This window comes from Macrosteles quadrilineatus, unplaced genomic scaffold (genome assembly GCF_028750875.1).
Source record: "Macrosteles quadrilineatus isolate MER2022 unplaced genomic scaffold, UCM_ALF_1.0 Scaffold_9__3_contigs__length_116548681, whole genome shotgun sequence".
NCBI classification, from domain to species: domain Eukaryota; kingdom Metazoa; phylum Arthropoda; class Insecta; order Hemiptera; family Cicadellidae; genus Macrosteles; species Macrosteles quadrilineatus.
In genome coordinates this window covers 80,455,402-80,470,561 of record NW_026542602.1, presented here as the reverse complement: position 1 = coordinate 80,470,561, position 15,160 = coordinate 80,455,402, and the positions used below count along the sequence as shown (strand labels likewise).

Genomic DNA, 15,160 nt, shown 5'->3' with positions numbered 1-15,160 from the left:
ATGAATGTTTAAATCATGAATCCACTAATGATTCGTTAATTTATCATTTACTTTTCCTCTCTTTGTGTTTGTACAAATTTTATTCCAAATTTAGATTGTTTCAACACAAATGAATTTTGCTCTCTTTTGTTTTGACCCCAATGTACAAAGAAATAATTTAACTTTAAAAATAGATTGGATGGACATAGTAAAAAATACAAGCACAAAAATGGTTTTCGCTAAGGTGGACCAGTTTATAAGCAGTCTAACCTTTAGTCAATGGTCTAACTTACCACATATCTGTAGCCAGGCTGATAGGTTCGTAGTTGAGCACTTCAGGGGCTGAAACAAAATATCAAATGTTAAAATTTGTTCCTAAAAAATTGCTATTTGTGTATTATGAGCGCAAAGTATTGCCGCTCGAGAATTGTAGATGGGACATTTTGACATTCGTTTTAATAGCGGCAATGAATGTGCTCGTTTTCATAAGATTTTTCCTTCCAGTATAATAACCATAACATAACTTATGGATTAACTTTTTAATTGTATATAAAATATAATTTAGATTATGTTTGATCTCTTTTTTAGATTATGTTATTTAAGAACCTGTTATAAGAGTTGTTAATGGCTTATAGGATTAAATCTGTTCTTTGTGTTGGTTGTAACATCATATTGAACTTATTTTTAAACGCTTGATCAGTCCAAACACATTTAAAGTTTACCATTAGATGACTTAATCTAGAACTATAACATCATTTGTTTCAATAAATATAATACATTTTCAAAGATTGAATCAATCAATAATAATCTTTATCCAAGATTTTAGTTAAAATCCCAAATAATAAAGGTTTTTGCAGATTTGAGCAAATATCAATCGTAGGAATAATCTGGCTTATCTAACAACAGCATAATAAACACAAAAGTTACCTTCTTATTTACTTTGACTTTCACATTTACCATTACTGAAGGATATAAATTGAACGGAACTTACCAACATAGTCGGGAGTTCCGAGGATTTCCCGTACGTCTGCTCCCTGACTGAGGTACCGGGAGATCCCAAAGTCACAAAGTTTGACTTCGCAATCCGGGAACTCTCCGGTCAACACCAGGTTCTGAGGCTGCAGCAACAAAACAGATAACGTTATAATGATACAACTTCATAAAAAACAAACAAAAGTTAAAAAGTTTTAAAGAGGAATTTTCACAAAAATTATTAGTTACCCAGGAATTCTAAATTGATCAAACAAAATGATTTTGGTCTTGTTGATCACAGTAAAACCAGTAAACCCACCACAGCCGGGTAGGGTCAACCATGAGTCAGCTTGGACATTAACATAAACTCTCAATTGGGACACAAATCAGAGGGCAGGAAACATTGGGCAGGATGTTTGGGGTGAATGACCCCCTCCATCTACCATCCCACTCCCTTCTGTTGGCTTATAAACATCTGTCTGCATATCTTGAGTGTTGGATACTGTCACCCACTGTATATTAAGTAAATATTTGATCAATTCAAAGACTTTATTTTAATATTGCACAAATATTTTTTCAACCAAGTTATTTTTAAATAGAAAAATTAGCTATGCTGGTCCATATAGTTGGGATGTCTACTATGTAGCCAAAAGTCCAACGTAGTAAAACTACTGAAATCCATGATGCATAACTTTTATTTAAAACACATAATTTGTCAAGCGAGATTCATATAAGTTTTTTAGGTTAACAAGAAACCATCTTTTGATTGTTCCTTTGATTCCAATAGCCATAGCTACTACTATACTGTGCTTAAAGTATCAAAAGCCCAAAGCCCCCAGAAGTTCATAAAGATCACATTTACATGTTTACCCTCACCTATCATGGGTATACTCAGCTAACAATGTTTGATCATTCAAGTTTTATTTTTGAATTTGCAGAGCTGCAGGAAGATTATAACTTACCTTGATAACTTTAACACCTTAGACTCAAAAGATTAGAAAATAAAAGAATTTCTTTTTCCAAGAACATTTAAACAATTTTACCTAGCTACTGAGAGGTGCAACCTTGATGTATTATGTAGAGTGCGAGAATTATAAAAAAGGTGAAGTTCTAGTTTTGTAAAAATTCAAAATACTCTACCTTGATATCAAGATGCGCTACGTTGATGTCATGCAGATAGACGAGTCCATCAAGGATTTGCCTCATCAATCTCACGACTTCTCGCTCACTTGGAACTTCGTCTTTGTCTAACAGCATCTGGAGTTCTCCACCGCGAGCACTGAAAGAGTAAAAGATTTTAGAATATCTGTTCTCAAATACATTGAGGTGGTAAAATGAAATTTAATTGCTAGAAGATATTTTTTACAAAGAAAATCACTCACGTGGAGAAAAGTAGACTTGTATTTTATATCCATAAGGTGTAATGTTATCCATACAATTGGCTTTAAATTTATTTTCAAAATTATGTTAAATGTGTACAAACAACATAGGCTAGTTAAATCTCAGACACATCATTGACCACTGGACAAAATAAAATACAAAAACTTCAATGAATGACAATCAGTTCATTTATAGGATTTTACATGTTATCATTAGATATTATTCAATGCCTAATGGGTACCAAAATACAGTAAAGAGTTATACAGCAAGAACGTTGTCTACCATTGTGGTTTAGTTTATGGGAAATAAACTAAACCGCAGCTAAATGGATATATTTTTATAACATTAGGTAAATTTCACAAATTTTGCAACTACTTATTGAGTACTATGAGTAGCTCATTCAAAAAAAAATTGTACATTTTTATACAAATTGATTACAGCTTCATAAAGATTTACTTTATCATTTATTTCTATTTTTTTTATTTTTTATTTCTACTTTATCATCCAAAACAATCAGTGCCGACACTTACAGTTCAAGGAGCAGCACCATCTCATTGGTAGACTCGAAGACCTCATGTAGTCTGACTATCCTGGGAGAGTTCTTGCAAGCCTCCAGGACGGCGACCTCGTGTAGGATCTCCGGTCGCAGGTCGGCCGAGCGGCGCCTCTTGCGGAGGAACTTGGCCGCATACTGGCGACCGCTGCGGCGATCCCGGCACCTCCGCACGGTGGCGTACTTGCCTCTGGAACAACAATTGATTGTGAGATTTGACAGACTCTACAATAAAGATCTTATCAATATTTTTTTGTATTAGAATGCAATGAGGTGTTAGTACTAGTAGGTTAAATTACAAAATTATAACTAGACTTATTATTATTAGTTAACTTATTCCCTGTGGTCTGTGCTTAAAATCATTGTATGACCTAACAATCAGAAAGGTTGCTGGTAAGATCCCGAGAATATTCAGTAACATTTTGGTAGTTAAAAACTTAATCCAGCTGCCTTTTATAGTTGATCCTTTAAGAAAAGCAAAATTTTACTCAGTAAGTCAGTGTTGAAGCTACACATATTACATTTCTCCATTCACCAATGAACACAAACTTCATTAATTCTACTCTCCTCCCACATTTATTCAAATTAAAGGTTATAACACGGACGAGAACATAAATTTGTTCAAAATCCAACAATAAAAACCCGATCCTACACAAAACGTAACTACTGCTACAAAATGACCACCACCCAATAGTAGTGGTCTGGAAATAGTTTATAGGTTGAATAAAACACTTGATCCCAACATAAAGTCCCCATATAAAAGCTTAACGGTGTTTTATCTTTCCTCTAAATGATTTAGGAGCCTAGGTAAATGTGTAGCTTCTATTTGCGTGATTGCTCAATGCTACAGCACCCACATAAAGATTAAAGCACTTAAAGTTTATGGAACACTTAGCAGTGAAATGGGCCGTATTGTGACTTGCATCTATACATTTGATGTTTTAGAGTAGCATTAAGTGAGCAATCTAAATAGAGATGTAAAATCGTTCTTTCAAGTTTACGAATCGGGGAGCTTCAGAGCGTGAATTGGGTTCAATGTATAATGGAAAATGGATACAGGATAACCTTTACTAAATACTAAAAATATTCTTTAGAGCATCCAGTTCATCTTGCGTTTAAAACGAATAAGCACGTTGTTGACACGTGTTATTTTATGAAAACATCGTAGATATAATAGAAATCGTATTTTAACCTTACAGACACTGAAATAAGTTTCGAAGATTGTAAATTAACTTCTTAAGAAGTATTGAAATGTTTTTATTTAAAACATCAAACTATTTTACACGTGCAACGCGGAAGACAGTATCAAATAACTACAAGTAAACTAGTGGTATTTGATTTTTCCGCTTTCTAAACACTGTGTAAAAACCCTATAAGTAATTTGAGCTGGGCCCTCTCTTCTCTGTATCTGCATAAACCCGAATTAATAAGAGAAGCTAAGCAGGTGGTCCTAGTTCATGATTTGCCCTCTCAAATTAGAGAAAAAAACTCAGAAGCCAAAACAAGCTACTGGGTTACCCGTCGGACCGGTTCCCAAGCTAAGGACATTGGATAGTAAAACACTTCTCTGCTATAAAGGACATTTACATGATGTAAGGGTTGATGTTTTTTCAATCCACTCTATTAACTTTGTATTGGGAAATTATAAAATAGGACTGTTCTATTATTAGGACATTATGAACCCGTTATTATATTATTTAGCCGATCTTTGGCCGTTATGAGATTGGACAGAATGATACTCCAGTTTGGAAGATGAATGTAATATTGATTTTACTTAATCTACAGGAAGTGTATAGTAAACCCAACATTTAAATGTAAATACTCTTTTCTCGCAGCCACGTTTGAAGAAGAAAAGGCCTAAGCTTAATGGAAAGAATAAACCAAGCAACACCCTAAGTGTTTCCAGGATACAAAGCCAAATCCGTCAAGAAAAAAGGCAAACTTGTTAACAAAGAGCATCGCGGCTGCTTTGATATCTTGGTAGTAGAACAATGCAAACAGATCAGAGGAAAAGGTTAAATGTAATCAGCTGATAAGCGGCACGCCCGCGCCATAGAGCAATGCGGTGCAGGCACATTTGCATAGAGGAATGCAAGGTCATAGGTTAGGCGGGCACCCGGTGCCCTTGGCGGTAGTTGCCAGTCACTAGCGGATACGTCCGACATTGAATGATACGGGCGGCAAATTGCAAATTACAAGGTTAGATATGGTGGAAAACTCCATAATCTAATAAAGTAACGGAAAATACATTATTCATGATTACGAGAATAATATAGTTGATAGTTTTTCCCCGGGGTGTAATGTGAATAGATAACACATCGACGTAATGAAATGACTAAAGTAGGTGCGGTTTTTATGAATTATGTTAAGTAGTTTTTTACGTGATAGATAAGATATGATGTAGGTAAAGTTAAATGGTTTTAGCTGTGTGGTTGGATAGATCTGGAGGCATCAAGAGTCCTTGGAGCCTAGACATTTTAACTCATAAAACAATTTTAAAAAATACAATGCAATTTTTTTTATTTCAGTATACTAGGTATTACAACCACTTTAGTATTTGAACAAATGTTTTGAGGTGGTAAATAACTCTTCAGCGGCTGTTTAAAAATAACGAAATTGACATTGTTCCTATGGTGGGCAAATCCAAGATGGCCGTTGGCTTTCATGAACTCCCTTGGAAATCAATTCAAAACAACAAAGACAATTTTTAATCTCATAGTATACAAGATATTTAATTAAAATCCCTTTGGTGATTGAACAACTATTTTTGGATGAATATTAACTCTTCAGCAACTGTTTGAAATTATTCAAGATGGTCGCTAGCCTCCAAGGACTCTTAACTTTTTCTGCGGGGATTTTTGTCACCAAGCGTTTTAGTGCAACATTTCAGGTATCAAACACTTTCTACTTATATTGTAAGTTTGCTCACTCGTTACTACATACAACCCATAGTAACTATAAAAAATATCACACTTATAAAAAACCAAAAACCAAGATATATTTCCATTGTAGGTAATCCTTTCACAAACAAGGCAAGTCAGACTGCGAGTGACACCAGATCAAGGTCAATGGGCTCTCTTCGAACGTTTGTAGAAAGTAAAAGAACGAGTTGCTTATCTTTGCCAAAAAGGACGGAACCACTTTTGCTTGGTCTCGCCAAAGTCTCGCGATCGAGGAATACAACGTGCGACAGCGAGAGAGAACAAGTTTGGCGTAATTACAGTTTTTCACCTGCATCAGAACGCGGCAAGTTTCGCTTGTCAATTAAAAAACGAGTTTCTGACTGATAATTGACGAATCACCACAAGAGAGTAGGCATTGATCGCCGGTAAATTAAGAGCGATGTGCGAAAATTGTGAAATCTGAAAGAATTTTTTGAAATAATACCTACAATAATTACCACACACACAATAACCGTAGTATCAATATGTCAAACCTCAGTAAATATTGGATAGGCTAACAAGAATTTGTAACTTATGAGTTTTGTGCTATTACAGCATTGCTAAAACGCCATATAATTGCCGTTCACCTCCTCAAGGCAATAAGTTCTTTTGCTTCAATTTCTTTGACACTGCCATCTACGTCTTTCATTATAATACGTCTTTAATTTCTGGCTTTCCTTCTATACACGCAAGATTTCTTCAGATTATTTGCAATTAATTCTACGCTGTCTATAACTGTAACATCTTCAAGTCTTGCCTTTTCCTGCTTTCAGCTAACTACCGGTACACACAATTTATACAGATCCCTCAATTCCCTGTCGTTTAAATCCCTCTTTCATTTTTTATCAAGTTCAAATCAATGAACCTCAAGCTTACGTACCCTCGACCCTCACCAATTTCTTGGACATTTTTGCAAACCAATCTTTGGGGGTTTCAACTCCCCTTTCCTTCCATACACTTACAGACTCCACCAGGTGCGGCAGCGGCAAGGTCCCTGACTCCGCAGATGTCTCCACGCCCCAGGGATGATGGGCTATTTCCGCTCCCCGTGGCAAATCTGCTTCCCAGGACCAGCGGGGTGTGACGTCGTGACGCCACCGTGGCGGACTCCGGCGTCGCCGTCGTTACACTACCGGTGGGAGGATGATGGACACGGCGCTAAACCCGAAGAATGGTTCAATGCCATTTTTGGGCCATCTTCATTAGAATGATTTTAAAAACTAAGATTATTGATTTTACCTATACTGTACAAGTAGTGTTTCAAGAAGTCTTAAAAGTACTGAAGGACAAATATTCTATGTTCCCCATTTCCACTGGGAATTTAACAGGTAATGCAAAAGTTAAATTTATTCTAGATGGACGTTCTGAATCACGTCAATCTTGGTCAAGAGACCTCTAATTCGATCGTGAAAAATAACAAGTTTTCCAATTAGAAAAACGTAAGATTAAAAGATCCTTGCTTTGATTTTAAAAGGTATGCTTGCACCTGCATCGTGGTTTGTTCAGATAAATAAGATTTTGAAACGGCCACTAAAAGAACGGTAATCTGAATCATTCGCAGCGGTCCGCCAACATATAACGTTGATTTTATACAGTCTGCAACCGATTATTGCGACTGGCCGCAGCTGCGAGCCGAAGGTCAACCCAGAGATCCGCGATAGCGGGAATTGACCCGGCTTTGTTCCGAACATAACCTCAAAGTTCAATGCTAACCAATCGCAAGACGCTTGCATCAGAATTGCATCAGAATTTGCAAACAATACAGAAGCGAAGAAAACACGTTTTTCAAAGAACCTTACCGGGGAAATTACTTTTGATTCTATTAATTGGCGGTTTGTATTGTTCTCCTCGGCTGACTGCTTGGATTTTACTTACATTTACAAATGGATATTCTTCACACCAGAAAGGAGTTTCACTATTGTTGGGTAATTGGATATATGTTAAGCATATATTCCAATCTTTTGCAGATTGTTAGTTTTAGGCATTTGTTCCGTTCATTTTGAGGTGTAACAAAATGCTAAGTTAAACCCAGTAACAGTGATACTCAAACCATTGATTACGGGCACTATCTTTATCCCTCATTCGGACAAAACTATCCTCATTTGAAAATAAAATATCAATTAATGTATCTGTGTATGTAGGGACTACACTAGTCACTCGACACAAGTCGGCATCATAGTGTCCAAACCCATGTTTCTAAACGCTTGTATGCGAGTGGGTGTTGTCAAATGTCCACGTCAACTTTCGCCATCGACCACCCTTGACCTGTCACCCATCCAACTATCAACAATTGTTCTTCTTGATTGTAGATACTGCGGTAATTGGCTTCAATGGTCCATTACATCTAGTAGTTACCATTTACAAACCTAATCAGCAGTCAATCCACAACCAACTTCACTCGTTAAAGCTCCATCATCATTTGGCAACAGGTCAGTTTTTACCAGAGGTCACGTTGGACAACTTTCTAGCCGAGTAAGTTGGAATTTTCCAGGACAGATGCCGAGATGCGGAAAAATCTATTTTTTCCAAGGGATTTTGACTAATGAAGGTTCGTATTTCAATATATAATTTGAATAGGGAAGATTCAGTCAGGATTTGCTGATAATGCAAGCTGCTCAAGTTCTTAACTAGACAAACCAGTATAAAACTAGCAGTAATAAAATTGCTTCTAATTAGAAAAAGGTCTAACATAAAATTCTATGGTCAGTGCGATTCAATTTCATTCTCAATTTCGAAAGAACTTTTTCCATTCAATATAAAATACAAACAAACGGGCTATAAAACCAAATTTGACAACTAGTAGGCCAACATAGCAATCATAATTAAACACAACAAATGAATTAATAATTAAGGCACCTCATTATTTTTCTTCAATGCACCATAAACAAAGAAAATACGGCCAGAAATAAGAAGAATAGAGAGTGCATTGTAAACCAGAAGACATAAATTTAGATTAAGAAGTAAAAAATCAAACATAACTAGAATTAATTTCATACATTGACACTTTTCCTGCTAGAGTAAGGTTAGCTAACTTCTATTTCATCTAACTTGTCTCACTCCTTACTGATTCGCGAAACCAATTTATACACTCTCTACTATGCATACTCGTTAATTATCTTTTCCGTTTTGCACAGTTGGCGTCACTGCAGTTTGCAATCAGCTGATAAACAATGTTCCCGCGCTCAGCTGACCGGTAACTCCTGGGAATGCTTCTATAAACCACACTACATCAACATCATAGAAAGTGATTTCCTTTGGAACGAGTTTATTTCGAGGTTTCACTTACGTTGGCCTTGGGAATGATGAACAACTTGGCTGTTTTGATTTGATTTCACCTGTGGAAGAGAGGGTGCGAGTGATCTCCAGACGTTTGGTTCCTTGTAAAATACTCACTTGAAGCGACTGACAAATACAGACTGAAGCGAATGTGGTACCACAGCACAGCCACGAAGGTCCTCTTTCAGTTTTGTGTGATCATAGATTAAACATTTAAGTTTGCAAAAATGTGAAAATTGTTGAACATACTTTAATTGAGAATGTATAGCTTAGTAAATATTACATTAGGTCGATGTATTTATACTTTTTGTTGAAATATTAAGTCCAATACTTCACAACAATTATATGGTGATTCAAACCTGCCAGAGGGAAATCTTTTAGGCGGGTTTGATCATTCGCATTGACCCTTGACAATAAATTTGAATATCAGTTTCGATAATTATATCAGCCTTGGACCTAACCTAACATTTAAAGACAAATGTTAATTAATTCAGTAAACTTGATGCGCAATAATTATTGGTCCTGCGGGATGAAGATCTTCACTCTAACTTTGTTACGAAACATTTGAAGATTCTAAAATAATCTATCACTATTATTTGTTTGTGTAAATAAACATACCTCTATCTTTTGGAGGGACTATATTGGGTTGTTGTTTTGTTGATAATTTAAGATACATTCGGGGTGTTTTCAACCGTAACTTAACCAACAACAAAACCAAGATCTCAATCTGTGCTTTCAAATGTGGAATAAATTAGCAACTAGCCGTACACAAGGGAATTAACGTTTAAACTGCAGCCAACCCAGATAATAAGGTGTTTCCAAGAAATACACTTCTCAGGTGTGTTAGAACCGTTATTCCTCAGCATATTTGCAGCTTCAAATTCGTGTTATAGACAACGGGACCCAAAATTTGTTTATCACGAATGTAGCCTCTGGCAGTCACAGCGATGCTTAATAATCGCACATCCTCCAATAACAACACTGATCGTGGAATGTGATGGGCAATATCATCATTGCAGAGCCAATAGCATTATTGGATGGCCCATAACATTTAACGTATGTTCATCCTACCCTGGCCCATGCGGAGGTTAGATTTTATCATGTTAGATTTATGGGTACGGTATTGGTCATAGTTTACGGAAAATCTTCGTGCAAGATTGTCTCGGATACATTTTACGGGGTTTTCATGGTGATTTGATAAAGTTGTTGTAATGGCAGACTTCTAGGAAACTTTGACGTGGTTTATATTTTAGTTGCTGACAAACTCAAAGATCTCAACAAAGATTATGTTTTCTCAACATCTCAATGACTGACACCACATAATATATTGTCTGTACTGACACACAATCAAAACCAAGGGTACTATCCGCAATCGCTCACTTAATCATGTGTCCGCAATGTTTCATGTCCGCAATTGTCCATAAATCATGGTCACAATTGCTTTAGTTCTCAAGTTTGAGAGGTGAATGCTTACAAATACAACCTTGGAAGCCACCATCTACTGTTAAATATTGGTATGGATTTTTCCTAAAATAAACTCTGTGCTGTGGTCGTTGTATTCCCTTAAGTAGGTTTCCCTTATGGTATAAATACTACGCGTCAACGCAAACTGATCAATTGATCAAAAGACCACAAATCGACGATTAAATAAACGTGGTGAAAACTCACAAAGTGATTCGAACCCACTATCTCGATAACATATACTTCCTAAACAAATATTACGTCACGCTTGCCAACTTTTGACCAGCATTTTGCAAGTACCGGTTTAGCCTGGTACACTTGCGGCTTGATTTAACTCGCAATGCCTCATACTAATAGGACTACTTTCAAGTACCGCTACTGCAGTTGTGTGAATTAATGAGTAGTTGCAAGATTATTGCAACAAGCAGAATATGGAGCAGTGTGGGATGGCCACTGTTGAGTATCTGATGAAAAATTATATTATAGACTGAATATTGATAGTGTGTTTGCTTAATGATACGTTAGAGCTGCAATTATTACAATGGCCGTGTGGATTTATGATTATTCATATTAAAAGTTATTTTTGTCTGAGGTACTTTTTTGTTTTTTAGATACGTAAGCTTTCCGACGAGGAATTTATACCTTTAATTTACTATCGGATTATATCAGTTGGTGATTATCAGGAGTCGAACCCAAGGATAGAAGACCTTTGCTCAAACCCCCAGACCAGCCGTTTCCCAGAAAAGTGATTATTATTTCTGATACATCAATCCGATTGCTATACCAGATGAATTTAAATATTTTATTACATACGAAGTAAAGCTTCTTGGAAAAAGCATGTGGTTTCATAGTGCCTAGAATTAGTCATAATTTATCTGTGACTAATGTTAGACACTTGTTTAAACCATGGACTATGGAGACACACTGTTTATTTCTTTGTTCAATTTTATCTGCAAAAAATAAATCTGTAAATTTTTGTTGTTTAAAGTCATTTTAGTTAACCTTTTATTTTGAGCCACATTAAAATATAAATCCTTAAGAAATAATTTAACGCCAAGGGAAAGCTTGTGTACGCATTCAATACGGTAAAGTACATGCTTTTGTTCAAGTATTTTAAGTGCCCGCTAGTAACTTTAATTTTGAAAAAATCTTAACATTTTAAGAAAATCATTTGGGTGTGTAAACAACTGTACCAAAAGCTACCACAGAGTTAACGTGAAAATTTAGGATATTTAGCTTTACAAATTAAGCTATTCCTATGGCAGCAGACCTGTGTGGTGGCTGGGTGCAGTTAGTAGTTACAGCAGTCGGGGGCGGACAGTAGTCAGTAGCCCAGTCCTTACTCAACAAATCATGAATGACCTGGTTCACATATTGGAGGCCGTACTCTGGTATTCGCCATTTCATTATCTACTGTGTTATCATTTGTGAACAGGTCGGCAAAGCGTGGGTTGTTCACTCAACTTGCGTGCGGTGCGAAATTGTATATTATAAGTCCAGTGTTTTGCTGCTAAATCTATTTCTTTGTATACAGACTACAGAGACTAATAAAACTATTAAGTTTGCTAATGAACTAGAAACTTCTATTCACCAACTTGTATTGTAAACTTGTAACTTGTAACTTGTATTGTTCAGGTATATTTCAGACCGAAGTGGTTATGGTTACTAAGACAAAACACCATCAAATAAACTGATTATTTTGCCAATGGCCATATAAAATCAAATATTTAATAAGAACATCAGGGTCTTATAGTTCAGACAATTTACTTTTTCTGATCCAAAATATTTTCCTTTCAAATTATAGCGAGTGGATTTGTAATGTTTGTTTAAAATATTAACTGAACCAAGTAGCAAATGGCTTTAGATGGAGGAAATTATTCAATGGCAGAGATTCTTCTCATATGAGAGACGTATCTTTTTTGTTTTGTAAACAAAGATACGGTCAATTAGTGTTCAGAATCAACCGGAAAAATTCAAAATACAATGGTGATTTACGCTATTTGAACCCGTGGCGCCAATACAAAAGTTACAACACACTAAACACTAGGTCAACCGTGGTCACATTTATTGTGTTATCTCATAGTTCGTAACATAGATGCATAATCACGCCAGGATGACGTTGGAAGCAAGTTTCTGCGAGCTGGGGGTGTTGACTCTTCGCAGGACCAGCTTCCAGCTTCCAGTTTGCTTTCACCCACACAGGTAAAAGCGAGTTACAAATCTAACACGTTTTATTATAAAGATTATTCAACTGTTATTCGATGAAATTCCTAGACTCACTCTCACTTTCCGGGTTATCGAAAGTTTTCTAGTAACCACACGGATGAGTGTTTTAATCCCTAGTGGTGTAGGGACGAGAGTGTTTTAATCCCTAGTGGTTTAGGGAATAGGGATCCGAGAGTGTTTTAATCCGAACTATTGGTATTTCCATCTGGGGTTGGTAGTTTCACTGTGAAAAGGCTGGTGCGTGCAACTTTATCGGCCAAAGTTACAATGCTTAACTGTGATAAAGGCCAACCTTCAGAAGATAAGGGTTGTCATTCAAACATGAGACTCGTTGATTACCCCATGGATTTTGAGCTATAAATTAGGCTTATATTCTAATGACATGACTGTTCCCTATACCTAAAGTACCATTGGCGTTCGTATACATTATTGTTTTCCTTTCAAAATTCCTTTTAGGCAGTAAGACTTCCACCTTATTTTTTCTAGCGACGGGTTACTCAAGAATTTATGATCCCAAGTTGCGAATGCAGCCTTTGGCACAACGAGGTCAAGTGATATGCTATCAAGGATTGCACAGCGCCGGTCTGTCTGTTACCATTATGCCACTCAGCGGAGATAATATTCAATTACAACTTCGGCCCTTGTACTTTGCACACATAAATAATTAAGCTGTCGACGGTTTTTAATGCGCAGATTAAGATTGTGTTATCGGTTTAAATAGCTTAGTTGCGATTATAAACGATCGATCACCATAATTTATAATCTTACATATTTACAGGAGTGTGTAAACACATTAAACAGTGAATTGTGTTGTTTTGAAGTAAACTGTTAACGCAGAACGTAAAACATTATTGTATACCAAGAAGAATAATGTACAGTACAGTTATGGACAATATTTTCTTCCTTTTTGAAGGATGTTGTAATGAGTGGCTTAGGTACAAGAGTGAATCGCAATGGTTAGAAGTTCTATATTCATAAAATTACTATACGTAAGCATAATTACAATAGAAAAAGGCAGCAAACGTCATCACACGTTTCACATTTTCATACTTGATGTACTTTATTTTCATTCACAACTGCCCATTCACAGACTTACCTCACTTGAAACCCTTCCACAATATCTAGGGAAAAATTGTACAATAAACTGCCTGAAAATATTAAATCACTAGAATCGTTTGAAAAATACAAGAAAGAAGTTGCCAAATTGCTGGTTGACAGAGCGTATTATAAAGTAAATGATTTTTTAGGCGATGTATTTATTTGATTTTGTAGTTATTATAGTTTTATGTATGACCATTTCACCTGTTTCCCAGCTATGCTGGATTTGTAAACGTTATGTGAAAATAAATGATTGAATTGAATTGAATTTAATTAGTTTTTAATATACAAAGACATTTCTACGCTAAGAAAATCGATGTATTTTCCACCAAACTATCTGGCCGAAAGTTTTTAAACTAACTATTGTCAATATACTATTTTTGATTCTGTGTATGCATTCGAAGTTTATCCACCTGCGGCCACTAAATAATTGGATTGCGGTGCACATGTTCATTTTATCCGTATTTTCTCTTCCCTTTCATTATTTCACACCGCGGCTCAAGTCCCACGACGGCAATAATAACCCGCCATATGTCCACGAGCACCCGCCATCTCCGCTACGCACTCACGCTCGTCCTAGATACGCGCACGATACACATCCCGCGTGATTCCGCCATAACATAAACTCATAATAAAAGGCTGTGATCGTGCACCACTTTATATAGTGTATTGCGAGCGATTCTGCGACGATTTCTCCGCGATCTAGGCGGCAGTGGCAGTGGCGCAGTTGCAACACCAACACCGCGTATCACAAAGGCAGCGGGCACGACGAGATAGATCACCGATCATGTGATCACGTAGTCGTGCGCGGGCGCGGGAAAGGGGAATCCGTGTCACCTAACCTCACCTCATAGTCATTTGGTAGCAAAAACGGGAACACCAAACACATCGTGATATTGTGTCTCTTTTGGGGTCTAAACCTACACAAAAGGTTTCCCAGTATGGGATTATGAGACAAGCAAAGCCAATTCAAAACAACCATAGGAATTAAAACTAATGACGTTTGACTAATTGAAGAGCATTTAAAATACAAAAAATAGTTTAACAGTAGGCCATATTGTATAAGATGCTGTGTGTGGAAACAAATACTAAGTTTTTATTGTGTGTGTAGTAGTACGGGAAGCATACGGTATATTGAATATTTGGCAACCTACATGAATTTACCTTGGACCGAACATTTAACCTTAAGGTAAACAATATCGCGTCTTTCAAAGCACTACTCCTGTTTTCCACCAGAATTACAGCAAAAAACCTTATCTGTCAGTGTAATCTG

The 15,160-nt window shown here is 36.5% G+C and overlaps 1 protein-coding gene across 1 annotated transcript in view; it reads right to left on the bottom strand.

Moving 5' to 3' along the window:
- Positions 1-15,160, bottom strand: part of LOC129003998 (calcium/calmodulin-dependent protein kinase type IV-like) — a 59,410-nt gene that overhangs the window by 2,851 nt on the left and 41,399 nt on the right. Inside the window, exons 2-5 of the mRNA XM_054432366.1 lie at positions 2,862-3,074; positions 2,092-2,230; positions 971-1,097; positions 273-321 (exon numbers count right to left, since the gene is read on the bottom strand). Of these exons, the coding sequence (XP_054288341.1) occupies positions 273-321; positions 971-1,097; positions 2,092-2,230; positions 2,862-3,074 (528 nt within the window). The remainder of the gene's footprint in view (positions 1-272; positions 322-970; positions 1,098-2,091; positions 2,231-2,861; positions 3,075-15,160) is intronic.